Raw genomic sequence first — 11,932 nt, 5'->3', positions numbered from 1 at the left:
CCCCCCCCCCCAAACTAAGAATGGCATTGCCTCAAATGATCTCAAAGGTAATCATGACTCAATAACCTCTCAGGGGGTTCATCAATTAATCATTGGTGTCGCCATCATTACTTATGCAAGAGTTAGTTATTAAACTTTTGACGGAGAAAGGATTAGATCTTCCATGACAGTGGCTCAGAGGAAAGAACTCCACCTGCTGGCATGCAACCGTCGTTTCAGACAAAACGCCACTTCATCATGGATCCCTCTCATTTTCTGAGCAACAACCTGGTCCTGAGGGAGCGGCACCCGGCAACAACCTGGTCCTGAGGGAGCGGCACCCGGCAACAGCCTGGTCCTGAGGGAGCGGCACCCGGCAACAACCTGGTCCTGAGGGAGCGGCACCCGGCAACAGCCTGGTCCTGAGAGAGCGGCACTCGGCAACAACCTGGTCCTGAGGGAGCGGCACCCGGCAACAACCTGGTCCTGAGGGAGCGGCACCCGGCAACAACCTGGTCCTGAGGGAGCAAAAAACAAGCCAGAAAACTTCCCCAAAACCTGACCCCTCCCATCGCCCCCCCAACCATCAAACAACCACCCTCCTCGGGGGGTAGTTAGGGAGGCAGGTTCCCCAGGAGTCTGCGCGATGGCCTCTCCTTTGATCTCACCAGGAAGGAATCCATTTGTTTTCCTGCTCCGGCCACTTAACTGCCATTCCCAAGGCAAGGGCGAAGCCTGGCCGGGCATCTGTCCTCAACATCTGCCCATCAGAGGGAGGAATCAACTCACACCTTGAKTCATCACAACCCAATCGTCCTAATCGGCCTCACATGGCCACCAGCAGAAACCTTGAGGATGAAAAGGGGGATWTTTTTTTTACCTTGACGGGGACTCTTCTGGTTAAGTAGTAGGTAACAAGATTAAAAMGTGAGATGCCATTTGTATCTTGTAGATAGTTTTGATATCCGTTGTTCCGTAGTTCAGTTTGAAGACATTGAGAACTTTCACACAGTATTTTAAAGCTGCAATCTGCAGTTCAAACAATGACGCGGTCAAAGGTCAAACCGCCACTGTTTTGGTAAACAGCTAAGGAATGGGGGGGCTGGAGAAAAGTAACMACTCAAATTCATTAGAGAGAGCACTGGATGCAAGGGCTGATGCAATGACTGACCAACCATGATATCAAAATTATAGTTTAAACCAGGTTTTTAAAATGAAAAAGTGTCACAATATAGTGCAAGGTGTAATCCGATGTAGTTGAATTGAAATCTTTATTCCAAGACCTTTCTCTATAGAAGTGTACGGAAGACCACAACACCCCAATGACGCATTACAGAAAAACCATACCTCTCAGGCTGCATACAATGTGCTGGGGCTGGGTTGTACCTGGTCGTCTGACAAAAYACTGTCACAGCACTGGATATAATTGTAATCTTATTGTTAAATTTAGTCAACATAKGTCTCGTTGTAAAATCAGAGACAAATCAGCCACCATTTTAATAAAGTTTTATTCAAAATGTGTTAATACAGACAGACAAACAAGCACACTGATTTGTCCCTATGTCAATATTAAAAGACAATGTTTAATAAATTAATACAAATGATACAATGACTTTTCTTTATAATTAGTTATCATTTTGAAGAGATGCACTAACTTGCGACATTGACTAATGTAATCCGTGGTACCATTAGCCTTAACCCAGTACGCTGGCATACAAGCAACATGCAAAAGTCTGCCTGACAAACTTCCGTCATTTCCATGGGACCCTAGTCCATTCTCTGCATAAACTCACATCGGATAAGATGAAAGAAGATTCTATTTTGGTGACAAACAAAATGGAGAGAAATCAGAAGTCAGAGAGCAGAGGTAAAAAAAAGAAGAGAAAAAAAAGCAGCCTTGACAGGTATATGGCATCATGACARGCACTCAGCGTTTCTGAATAAATGTCTTAAAATGGTAAAAAAAATGGGATTAAAAGTAGCCTATATCCATGGAAAGGACAAATTGCTTCCCCGAATGCTTCCGTTACAGGTACAATTTGGTGACAGTGGGTTGTGCGTGCCAGATTTCTCTGTTGCCGACATCTTGAGAGGAAAGTAACTTGTGGGTTTTGAAGTAGCTAGTTAAGAGGTCTCTCTCTGTTGTTTTACTAGTCATCATTAAAACGACTGGGGTGGTACTGAGATGAGAGAACCCGCATGTTTGCACACTGCCGGATAACTAATGATTGAGGGAGCGAACCGACCACCAAAAAAAWAAATAACTAAAAATAACATTTATAGAATGAAGGAAGTAATGAAGAGCAGTGGGTTGAAGTTAAATCAAATGTAGGATGCTTCTGAGAAACGGTAAATAAAAGATCACTCCTGTGGATTAGTCACCAGTAGTTTGGTCGGTACTCCATGTGTGTAGAGTACCACACACAAACAAAAAACACGTGCAAACACACCTCAATGACACACAGGGTAAACATTTTAACATAAGACTGCCATAATAATAATAATAATAGGCCCATATTGATTTGAAGTGTCTGATACCCAAAAGATTAGGCTTTGAAACTGGGATACAAGGTTTGTCTTCGAACACCAACTCTTTATCAATTTTCAAACAGAAATGGGGTGTGCCTTTGGTGGTTCATCGACGTGTCATTCTGGTCATGTGCGCCGCCGCGACAGACTTAGCTAGGCCCGCGTAGCCACGTTGTAGCTAGTCTTAGCTAAGCTACCACTTGTAGCTAGTTCGTTATCTAAGCTAGCCACTTGTAGCTAGTTCGTTATCTAAGCTAGCCACTTGTAGCTAGTTCGTTATCTAAGCTAGCCACTTGTAGCTAGTTCGTTAATCTAAGCTAGCCACTTGTAGCTAGTTCGTTATCTAAGCTAGCCACTTGTAGCTAGTTCGTTATCTAAGCTAGCCACTTGTAGCTAGTTCGTTATCTAAGCTAGCCACTTGTAGCTAGTCAGTCTCCTCCAGTATGTGTTGACATCATTTCACAGGATTTGTTTTTTGGACGGAAGCTGTAGAGATCCGTAAGAAATGGCACTTCTGTAGCCAAATATCTTATTTCTCCATTTTGTTTAAGCAGTAAATGACCTGGTATGATCGTGCATTGATCAGTTATACAGTTTTAAAAGATATTGTTTTGCTTTTTTTTGGTCCAAAATTGACCTTTTAAAACATCAGTTATCAACCACAGGATCCTCAGAGCCATAATGAATTCACAAGCATTTACAAATTAAGAGTTCTCAGGAAGACAAACAAAACATCAAATCGTATAGGCTTTAACTCTGGTAGTACAGAGCTTCATGTTGTTTGGGTGGTTCGATTTGTTAGTTAACACTAATATAAATTTGAGGATTTAACTAATAATATAAACTGTGGAAGCTTCTCGTCGTCAACTTAAGTTTTGTTTACTGGTGGGATGAGAGTCATTCAAAGTAGGATAACCCAAACTCCATCCAGGAGAGAAGAGTTGCAATTCAAAATCTACRAATCCCAGCTACAGCTTGTTGGACAGTATCTCTCATAGTTGGAAGGAATCCACAGCCGTCCATATTGAAAACAATACAGGACTGAAAACTTGACCTCGCTGAAATCAACAGTATTATTAAAATGTTAATACACAGACAAATCATATTAGTTAACAACAATGTATTTTTATCATGACCATCTGAAGATATTTACACGCCACAGTTCAGATGTAGAAGTACAGATGTAGGTTACCATGACGCAGGCAGAACAAAACAAGCCGTAACGTGGGCGCATTTACAAGCATCGTTTTTGAATGGACGTTTGGTCTAGTTGAACTAGCTAAGCTACTAGCATGATCACAATATATAGGCAGTGAAATAACACAATCGTCCTCTTTTTGTTCTTTTTTTTTTTTTTTTTTTTTACATTGATTTGACCATTTTTAGAGTTTCTGAAAAATACAACACTGAAATGTATTGGTCAATTATTCTGGGGAGAGAAGGATCAGAATACTCCTCAGACCTTAAATGAGCAATTAGACAAAGAGAATAAAGAGAAGATTTGAAATCGTGTTTTTCCCAAAGGGCACCACGAGATGCTCTAATAAGGAAACAACTTCTGCCAAGCGTAGAAAGCTCAACTAAATGACGTTGCAACTTGATGCTTTAAACAACAGCGATAGAATACATCAGTACCAGGAATGCGAGAAAAGAAAAAAGAAAAGGTTCTCCAGAGTTGACATTATTTTCTAGGCAGTGTTGAAAAAGCTTATGTCGAAAAGGAGCAACCCTGGATGCCATTTAAGACAAATACTGTTGTACAAAAACAAAAAAACGTTCTCAACATTAATACCATTAATATCAAGCATGTGTGTGTAACAGAAKGACAAGCAACAGCAAACAAACTAAAAGTCATAGCAATTAGTGGTTTGATCACAGTTTGTTGTAGCACAGTTGAGGCAATAAGACAAAAAAAAACAACTAAAGTGTTGGAAAAACATTATCGCAGAAGATGTGTTTCCTGATAGTTTGGAGTGTGTAAGCTGGGTCGTGTTCAACAGAGAGAGAATGTTTTTTGAAACGGGAAGGTACTAAACTGAACACAGCTTTCGGTTTCCTGTTGCAGAACATTTTTTGATCTGGTGAACACAACCCCAAGGTTTAGAGGGAATCGTGTCAGAGTTTGGAGAAAACTTAGGAGATGGGGGTGTTATTAGTTGTAGCACTCCCCCCCCTATGCCAATGGACAGGCAAAACATCAGGAACCCTTTTATTAAATTACAATAAGTCATTTTTGACAAGACCACATATCAGCTTATGCGTGTAACAAAAGACTGTTACTTGARCCCAAATTATTAAGTGTGTTCTTCTTGATACAAGATCACATTTAGTTCAAAAACACATTATACACATAATTAAAACATTAAAAATCTAGTTTGTTCGTTAAGAAAATGAAAGTGGCAAATKAATACTATCACAATGCTGGCCCTTGTAACCTGACTAGAGAAAAGACAGGGCTCTCATAGGTAACTGGCTCCTTAAAAACAAAGCAGTAGGTTTCTGTCAAACTCATTCTGCGAGAAATAGAAAATACAGCTTTTAAAAGATAAGAAATACTAAAACCATGACAAAAGACTGAGTAAGCCACAGTGAAACTGGTAACAGATGCAAACATCTGGCTTTGAAAAAAACAAAACCAAAAAAACAGTGGTGTGTTGTCCAGCTAGACCCTTACCGACTGTAACAGTCCATTTACTAGTGGTTCTGATTTTAATCCAAGGAGTGTCTCAGACCAGAAAGAACATTGATGGAGTCGTTGAAACGTGACAGAATAGCCGAGGCAAAGAGTAAGAACAACTGAAATTTACTAAATAATAGCGCACTCACAAATAATGAGGAGAGAAAAGAACAGCCTCAAAAGCAGTTTGTGAACTGTCCAAATCAATATTGTTGGGGGACATTTATTTTACAGTAACATGTAAGCTGGCTTCTCCTCCACCTGGGCTTACATCTAGTGTACAGGGAGGTGGTGGTGGGGACTGTAGTCAACGATTGGCTAAGCTGCTCTTTGATGCAGAAATATCCACAGACGACCAATGGAACGAAGGCGAGAGCAGTGGGTTACGCCCTGCTTATATCCAATAGGGTGTTATAGATCACCGTTTGTTCCAACCATCCAAGTCTCTGTGGGGGCTTTAAAGTTCCCGAAAGGAGGGATGATCAAATGTGCATTTCTAGACTAAACTGGTGGCTCTGCCACTATGGGTTCATGGGGTGAATGGACAAGCCTTGCTCTCTCTCTCTCTCTCTCCTCCCTTCACCACCAAGGGTCCCAAATCACACAACCTTCAGGTTCACAGGTCTTTCCATCCTGAATGCACAGCGGAGCTCGTCTCTACCACACGTCTGTGAAAGCCGGGTCCCTTTTACCATGGAGTGTTTCCCTCCTCCTCCTTCCAATAAGCAGTACTGAACTTCAAAAACAAAAGAAGAAACAACTGGCCAACCAAAATGACTTTTTTTTTCTCTTTTTCAAAAGAAAAGGACCATCCATTTGGACAGTGGACCAAGCTGTCCCTTATTGTTTGTTTGTTTAGGTAGTGGAAGGAGGAGGAATGGATGGAGGAGGCCAAGGAGGAGGAGTCAGGAGCAACCCCAGAGGATTGGCGCAGGGAGGCGAGCAAGGAAGGAGAGGCACATCAGGAGGACGAAAGGGAGCGCCCATATCCAAAAGGAGCTAACAGAGCGCCAATCAGTTCGATCACCTCACACCAAAACAACGGGGGCATAGATGCCATCCCAAACTCTGCTCGTGCTAACACGCGCCACAGCGAGTCACCACAGGAGGAGAAAGGGAGGCATATCAAGTAATAGGTGTACCAGTCTAGTAAACCCACACACGGTGCAACGCGGCTCACGACATCCCAACTGCGCAACGTAGTGCATCGCTGAAGAGCGAAGCCGACACATACCCAACCAAGGGCAGGAGTGAGGAGCAGACAAGGAGAGTGGAGGCAGACAAGGAGGAGTGGAGAGGAGGCAGACAAGGAAGAGTGGAGGAGGCAGACAAAGAAGAGTGAGGGAGAGGAGGAGAGGAGGCAGAGCAGGAGATGGTAGGGAGCTGGAGTGGCAGGAGGAGAGGCCGAAGGGAGTGAGGGAGACCTAGTTTCCTCTGTCGCTCTCTCTCTCTGCTTGTTTGTGTGGGATGTCTCAGTAGTAGTAGTAGTGTGAGTCTCTCCTCTCTCCTGCTGAGGACTGGGAGGCTCAGAACCCTCTGTAGGGGAGGAGGAAGGAGGGAGAGGCTTAGATCTCTCTGTAGGGGAGGAGGGGGGAGCTCAGACCTCTCTGTAGGGAGAAGGCTCAGGTCTCTCTGTAGGGGAGAAGGCTCAGGTCTCTTCTGTAGGGAGGAGGGGGGGCTCAGATCTGTGTGGGACTGAGGGGGGGGGGGGGGCTCAGGCCTCAGAGCCCAGGGAGATCCGTGTGGGACTGGGGGCAGCCTCGCTGCTGCGCTGTGCTCTGTGGGAAACTATACTCCGTACTGAGAGAAAAGGTAGATGGAGAGAGATGGAAAGAAAGATAACATGTCATCAACTATTATCAGGACTACATTAAATACATTTATAAATAATAAAGCATATTTAGTGCATTTGTTAACACACCTTTGAAAACTGTTAGGGCCACCCATTAGTCTCTGACATGATTTTTGGTCAAAGTATTCCCCTTGTGGCGAGGCCAGCACAAGCCAAACAAATTCTTTCACCACAAAAATAGAATGTAGTTCCCCACTGATAGATGCTTGAGTCTGGAATCAAACCGAACTCATTAAATCCAAACAAATGCTTATTAAAATGCTGTGTGGTAAGAAACCAGGCACTAGGCGATGCTGTGGTAGAAACCAGGGCACTAGGCGATGCTGTGTAGAAACCAGGGCATTAGGTGCTGCTGTGCAGAAACCAGGCACTAGGCGATGCTGTGTAAGAAACAGCCAGGGATGGTAACAGGCACTAGGCATGCTGTGGTAAGAAAACCAGGGCACTAGGCGATGCTGTGCTAAGAAACCAGGGCATTAGGCGATGCTGTGTCTAAGAAACCAGGGACTAGGCGATGCTGTGCTAAAAACCAGCACTAGGTGACTGTGGGAAGAACCAGGGCACTAGGCGATGCTGTGTAAGAAACCAGGGCACTAGGCGATGCTGTGGTAAGAAACCAGGGCACTAGGCGATGCTGTGGTAAGAAACCAGGGCACTACGATGCGCGTGGTAAGAAACCAGGGCACTAGGCGATGCTGTGGTAAGAAACCAGGGCACTAGCCATGCTGTGGTAAGAAACCAGGCACTAGGCCATGCTGTGGTAAGAAACCATGACTAGGCATGCTGTGGTAAGAAACCAGGGCACTAGGCATGCTGTGTGTAAAAACCAGGGCACTAGGCGATGCTGTGTGGTAAGAAACCATGGCACTAGCGATGCTGTGTGGTAAGAAAACCAGGCACTAGGCGTGCTGTGTGCTAAGAAACCAGGCACTAGGCGATGCGTTGGTAAAAACCAGGCACTAGGCGATGCTGTGGTAAGAAACCAGGGCACTAGGCGATGCTGTGTGTAAGAAACCAGGCACTAGGCGATGCTGTGGTAAGAAACCAGGGCACTAGGCGATGCTGTGGTAAGAAACCAGCACTAGGCGATGCTGCTGTGGTAAGAAACCAGGGCACTAGGCGATGCTGTGTAAGAAACCAGGCGCACTAGGCGATGCTGTGTAAGAAACCAGGCACTAGGTATGCTGTTGGTAAGAAACCAGGGCACTAGCGATGCTGTGTGTAAGAAACCAGGGCACTAGCGATGTTGGTAAAAACCAGACACTAGAGGCGCATGCTGTGTGGTAAGAAACCAGGGCACTAGATGCTGTGGAAGAAACCAGGGCACTAGCCGATGCGTGTGTAAGAAACAGGGCACTAGCCGATGCTGTGGTAAGAAACCAGGCACTAGGCGATGCTGGTGGACTTCAATGACATATCTCGTCCATATCACAGGATTCGGTTAAACAAGCGACAGTTAACGGTATTCCCACCGCACCAATTCACGGCTTGAAAAGCAATTCCAGAGGACATACATACAACACGTTGTATGTACCACAGCAGATCTCCCAGTAGAGCAGATCAACAAAGCATCTTGTATTTGTCTTAACCCTAAACCTTTATTTATTACCTTACTTAAACAAGGATTAGTCTCAACTGATACTCACCTGTTCCGATCTATTGTCTCAACTGAGACTCCTTTCCCATCTATGTCTCAACTGAGATCACCTGTTCCGATCTATTGTCTCCAACTAGACTCACTGTTCCGATCTATTGTCCATGAGACCACCTGTTCCGATCTATGTCTCAACTGAGACTCACCTGTCCGATCTATTGTCTCAACTGAATCACCAGCTCCGATGGTATGTTTGAGACAATATTGTTTCTCTGCCATGTTCATTCGCACATTCCAGGTTTTAAGACATTGGTTGGTCTTTTATCTTTCACCCTTTCCATCTCTCCCTCATCCCTGCAATTCATCACCATCTCTCCTCATCCCTTGTCCATCTCTCCCTCATCCCTGCAATTCATCACCTCTTCCTCATCCCTTTTGTCCATCTCTCCCTCATCCCTGCAATTCATCACCACTTCCTCATCCTTTCCATCTCTCCCTCATCCCTGCAATTCTTCCTCATCCCTTGTCCATCTCTCCCTCATCCCTCAATCTTCCTCATCCCTTTCCATCTCCCCATCCCCCAATTCATCACCCACTCCCTCATTCCTTGTCCATCTCTCCCTCATCCTGCAATTCTTCCTCATCCCTTGCCATTTTCCACTCATCGCATCATCACAACTTCCTATTCCTTTGTCCATCTCTCCCTCATCCCTGCAATTCTTCCTCATCCCTTGTCCCATCTCTCCCTCATCCCTTGTCCCTCATCTCTCCCTCATCCCGTGTCCCTCACTCTCCCTCATCTCCTCCCTTATCCCGTGTCCCTCATCTCCCTCATCTCTCCCGTTGCAGCCCCCCACAGGATGAAGACGTCAACTCAAATTGTGGGCTAATCAACACTTAGAGAGACACCAATTACGATGTCCGCAAGTTCCTCATAGTCATTGGGGAAATGGGAGCCTAATGGTTGGAACCGACACCATCTGAAGCAATGAGGGGAGAAAAGCATGTAGCACCCGCCCCCCCAAAAATATGATTGGCTGCTGTATCTGATTACAGGATCCCTTCTCATCACTGGATCATGCCTTTTCATTTACTCAAAATGTCTTCCCTTAGTTACTGTATTTTGAATAGCATCAGCACATTTTAACATGCAACCCTTCGACGGGCAAACTTCACAGAGTAGAGGGCGAAATAAGTCAAATACCGACCTCTAGTGGACAGTTGAAGAAATGCAGTGGCACAAATACAACATTGCAACAGTAACTGAAAATGCTGCCTTCACAAAGCACTAACAAATAAGCTATGCACCTCATCTCCATTTAACTCATTTTCTCTGGGTTCCTTCCATTCCACTGATCATGTGGATTAGACACAACGACTTACTTGGAGCCCTCGCACACTAGGTAGGGGCAACGTCACGGCTCATTTATTCTTTTAAGAGGCACATACAGTTCAGTGCTCTGACAGAGAGGTGGTTTCATTCAGAGAGGGCTCATCTCTGCTGGAAAGGCTCCTCTAACCTCCACGTGTAAAAGCCTTTTACATAATCAACATGAGACCAGAAGTGTGAACACCCGGGCCTCTATCAAATGCTAGAACCCGTTTTGAAGGCAGTCGATGATGTCATATGTCTCGGTGGGTCAGTGTACATGGTGGTATGAGTTTAGCCTGTTCTCCAGRCTCGGTTTGTGGAGTCTTGCCAACTCCTATGGTGTTCGGCATGACAAGGACCACAGGAGTTGGCAAGACGGCACAAACAGATCTGGAACCAGGCTAGTACGGGTTAGCCCGGAGTGAGACGGTGTACTCACCTCTTTCTCAATCTCCGTCAGCGACTTGATTGTGATGCCCATCAGATCCACCTGCTGCAGCTGCAAYACAGATGGCCGACAGGACATGAAGTTGACAGGCTGAGCGAGCATGTTGAATGCATGTAAGTTTAACACAGACTTCTMTTCTCTCAGTCTGTGCCTACTCTTCTTCAAACAGTTTCACACATACTGAGCAACAATCTAATCAGGCTTATATCTACATCAGAGGCAAGAATATTGCCCATTGCATTTTTTTCCCTCTCTCACAACTATGATGCTCAACAGTCAAGAGGACATTTTGTGAGTGAACCAACCGAAAGACAGACTCACATCATCGGAAGCGCAGGCAAACTTCTCAGAGATCATGAAAGGCACTCCATCCATTGCTGAAAGAGACAAAGGAGACTCATTACGCCACAAGATACAAATGGCTGGTCTCGATGTTAGGGCGCTGAGCCAGTAACCGAAAGGTTTCTGGTTTGAAAACCCCGAGCTGACTAGGTGAAACATCTGTCGCTGTGCCCTTGAGCAAGGCACTTAACCTCAAATGCTCCAGGGTCGCTGTATAATGGTGACCCTGCATGGTACTCCACTCCCCGAAGGTGTACCAGGGGGAGTTGGAATATGCAGAAATACATTTCCATTAAAAACTTGTGTAACAGGACAAATATAAGTAACCCCTAAATGATGTATTAATACCTAAAAACCCTCTGTCAGAAGGTTCCGTCGAGGCCACTGGGACKGTTGCCTTATTGCTAATCAACCTCCCTCAAGTTCCAATATATCTCCAAAAGAAACCAAATATATACACTAGATTCAAACTCTATATAAATAGCTCTTTAGCTCCAAGGTCAAATTCCTGGTGTTGTTCCTGGTGTTTGATGGCTTAGCTATAATGTGGAACCATGATGATCGTTAAATAACAAAACAAAAAAAACTTGGGCCTGCATAGTTTTGTTTGACCAAAGTTTCAGTTTGACCCCAGCGTATGGCTTTGGGTTCATCCATACACACACATGAAATTGAAGACGTCGGAGTAAAGTGTTAATTACAACCTCCCTCTGTGTGGTATGTTGCCTTTCCCACATTTAAAATGGCAGGCCTTGTGACCATCAACTATGTCAACGATTGCATTTGTCACACTTCTGAAATTAAAATCTTATTTAAAATCCTGTACAGATGACATGGGGTGTAGGCCAGGGGTTAGAGGTTCAGGATGACATGGGGTGCCCTGGGGAAATGAAGCGCACCCTCGCCTGTCACTGCTATTTTAGCTGAGAGACGCCAAGAGTGGGGTGAGCGCTCGATAAGGCTGAACGGCAAAGAGATTAATATTGTAAATTACATTGAGCATTTACAAGCCTCGAATACCCTTCCTCCCTCAAAAGACAACTTCTGTCTGAGGCTTTTCCGCTTCTCATTGTACCCCCCACCCACCCCCCCGCCACCACCCACCTCATGTTTATCATTCGGGACTCACCTGTCAGTTT

General features: G+C 44.9%; 1 protein-coding gene across 4 annotated transcripts in view; it reads right to left on the bottom strand.

Moving 5' to 3' along the window:
* Positions 1–6,720: 6,720 nt before the first annotated feature.
* The window catches only part of LOC112068806 (multivesicular body subunit 12B), a 76,181-nt gene continuing 70,969 nt past the window's right edge, over positions 6,721–11,932 (bottom strand). For all 4 annotated transcript variants that reach the window (XM_024136015.2, XM_070438306.1, XM_024136014.2 and 1 more), the window contains exons 8-10: positions 10,773–10,828; positions 10,443–10,502; positions 6,721–6,985 (exon numbers count right to left, since the gene is read on the bottom strand). In XM_024136015.2, coding sequence (XP_023991783.2) covers positions 6,974–6,985; positions 10,443–10,502; positions 10,773–10,828 — 128 coding nt within the window. In that variant the 3' untranslated portion in view covers positions 6,721–6,973. The remainder of the gene's footprint in view (positions 6,986–10,442; positions 10,503–10,772; positions 10,829–11,932) is intronic.

This window comes from Salvelinus sp. IW2-2015, unplaced genomic scaffold, assembly GCF_002910315.2.
Source record: "Salvelinus sp. IW2-2015 unplaced genomic scaffold, ASM291031v2 Un_scaffold741, whole genome shotgun sequence".
NCBI classification, from domain to species: domain Eukaryota; kingdom Metazoa; phylum Chordata; class Actinopteri; order Salmoniformes; family Salmonidae; genus Salvelinus; species Salvelinus sp. IW2-2015.
This window is presented reverse-complemented; position numbering and strand designations above follow the sequence as displayed.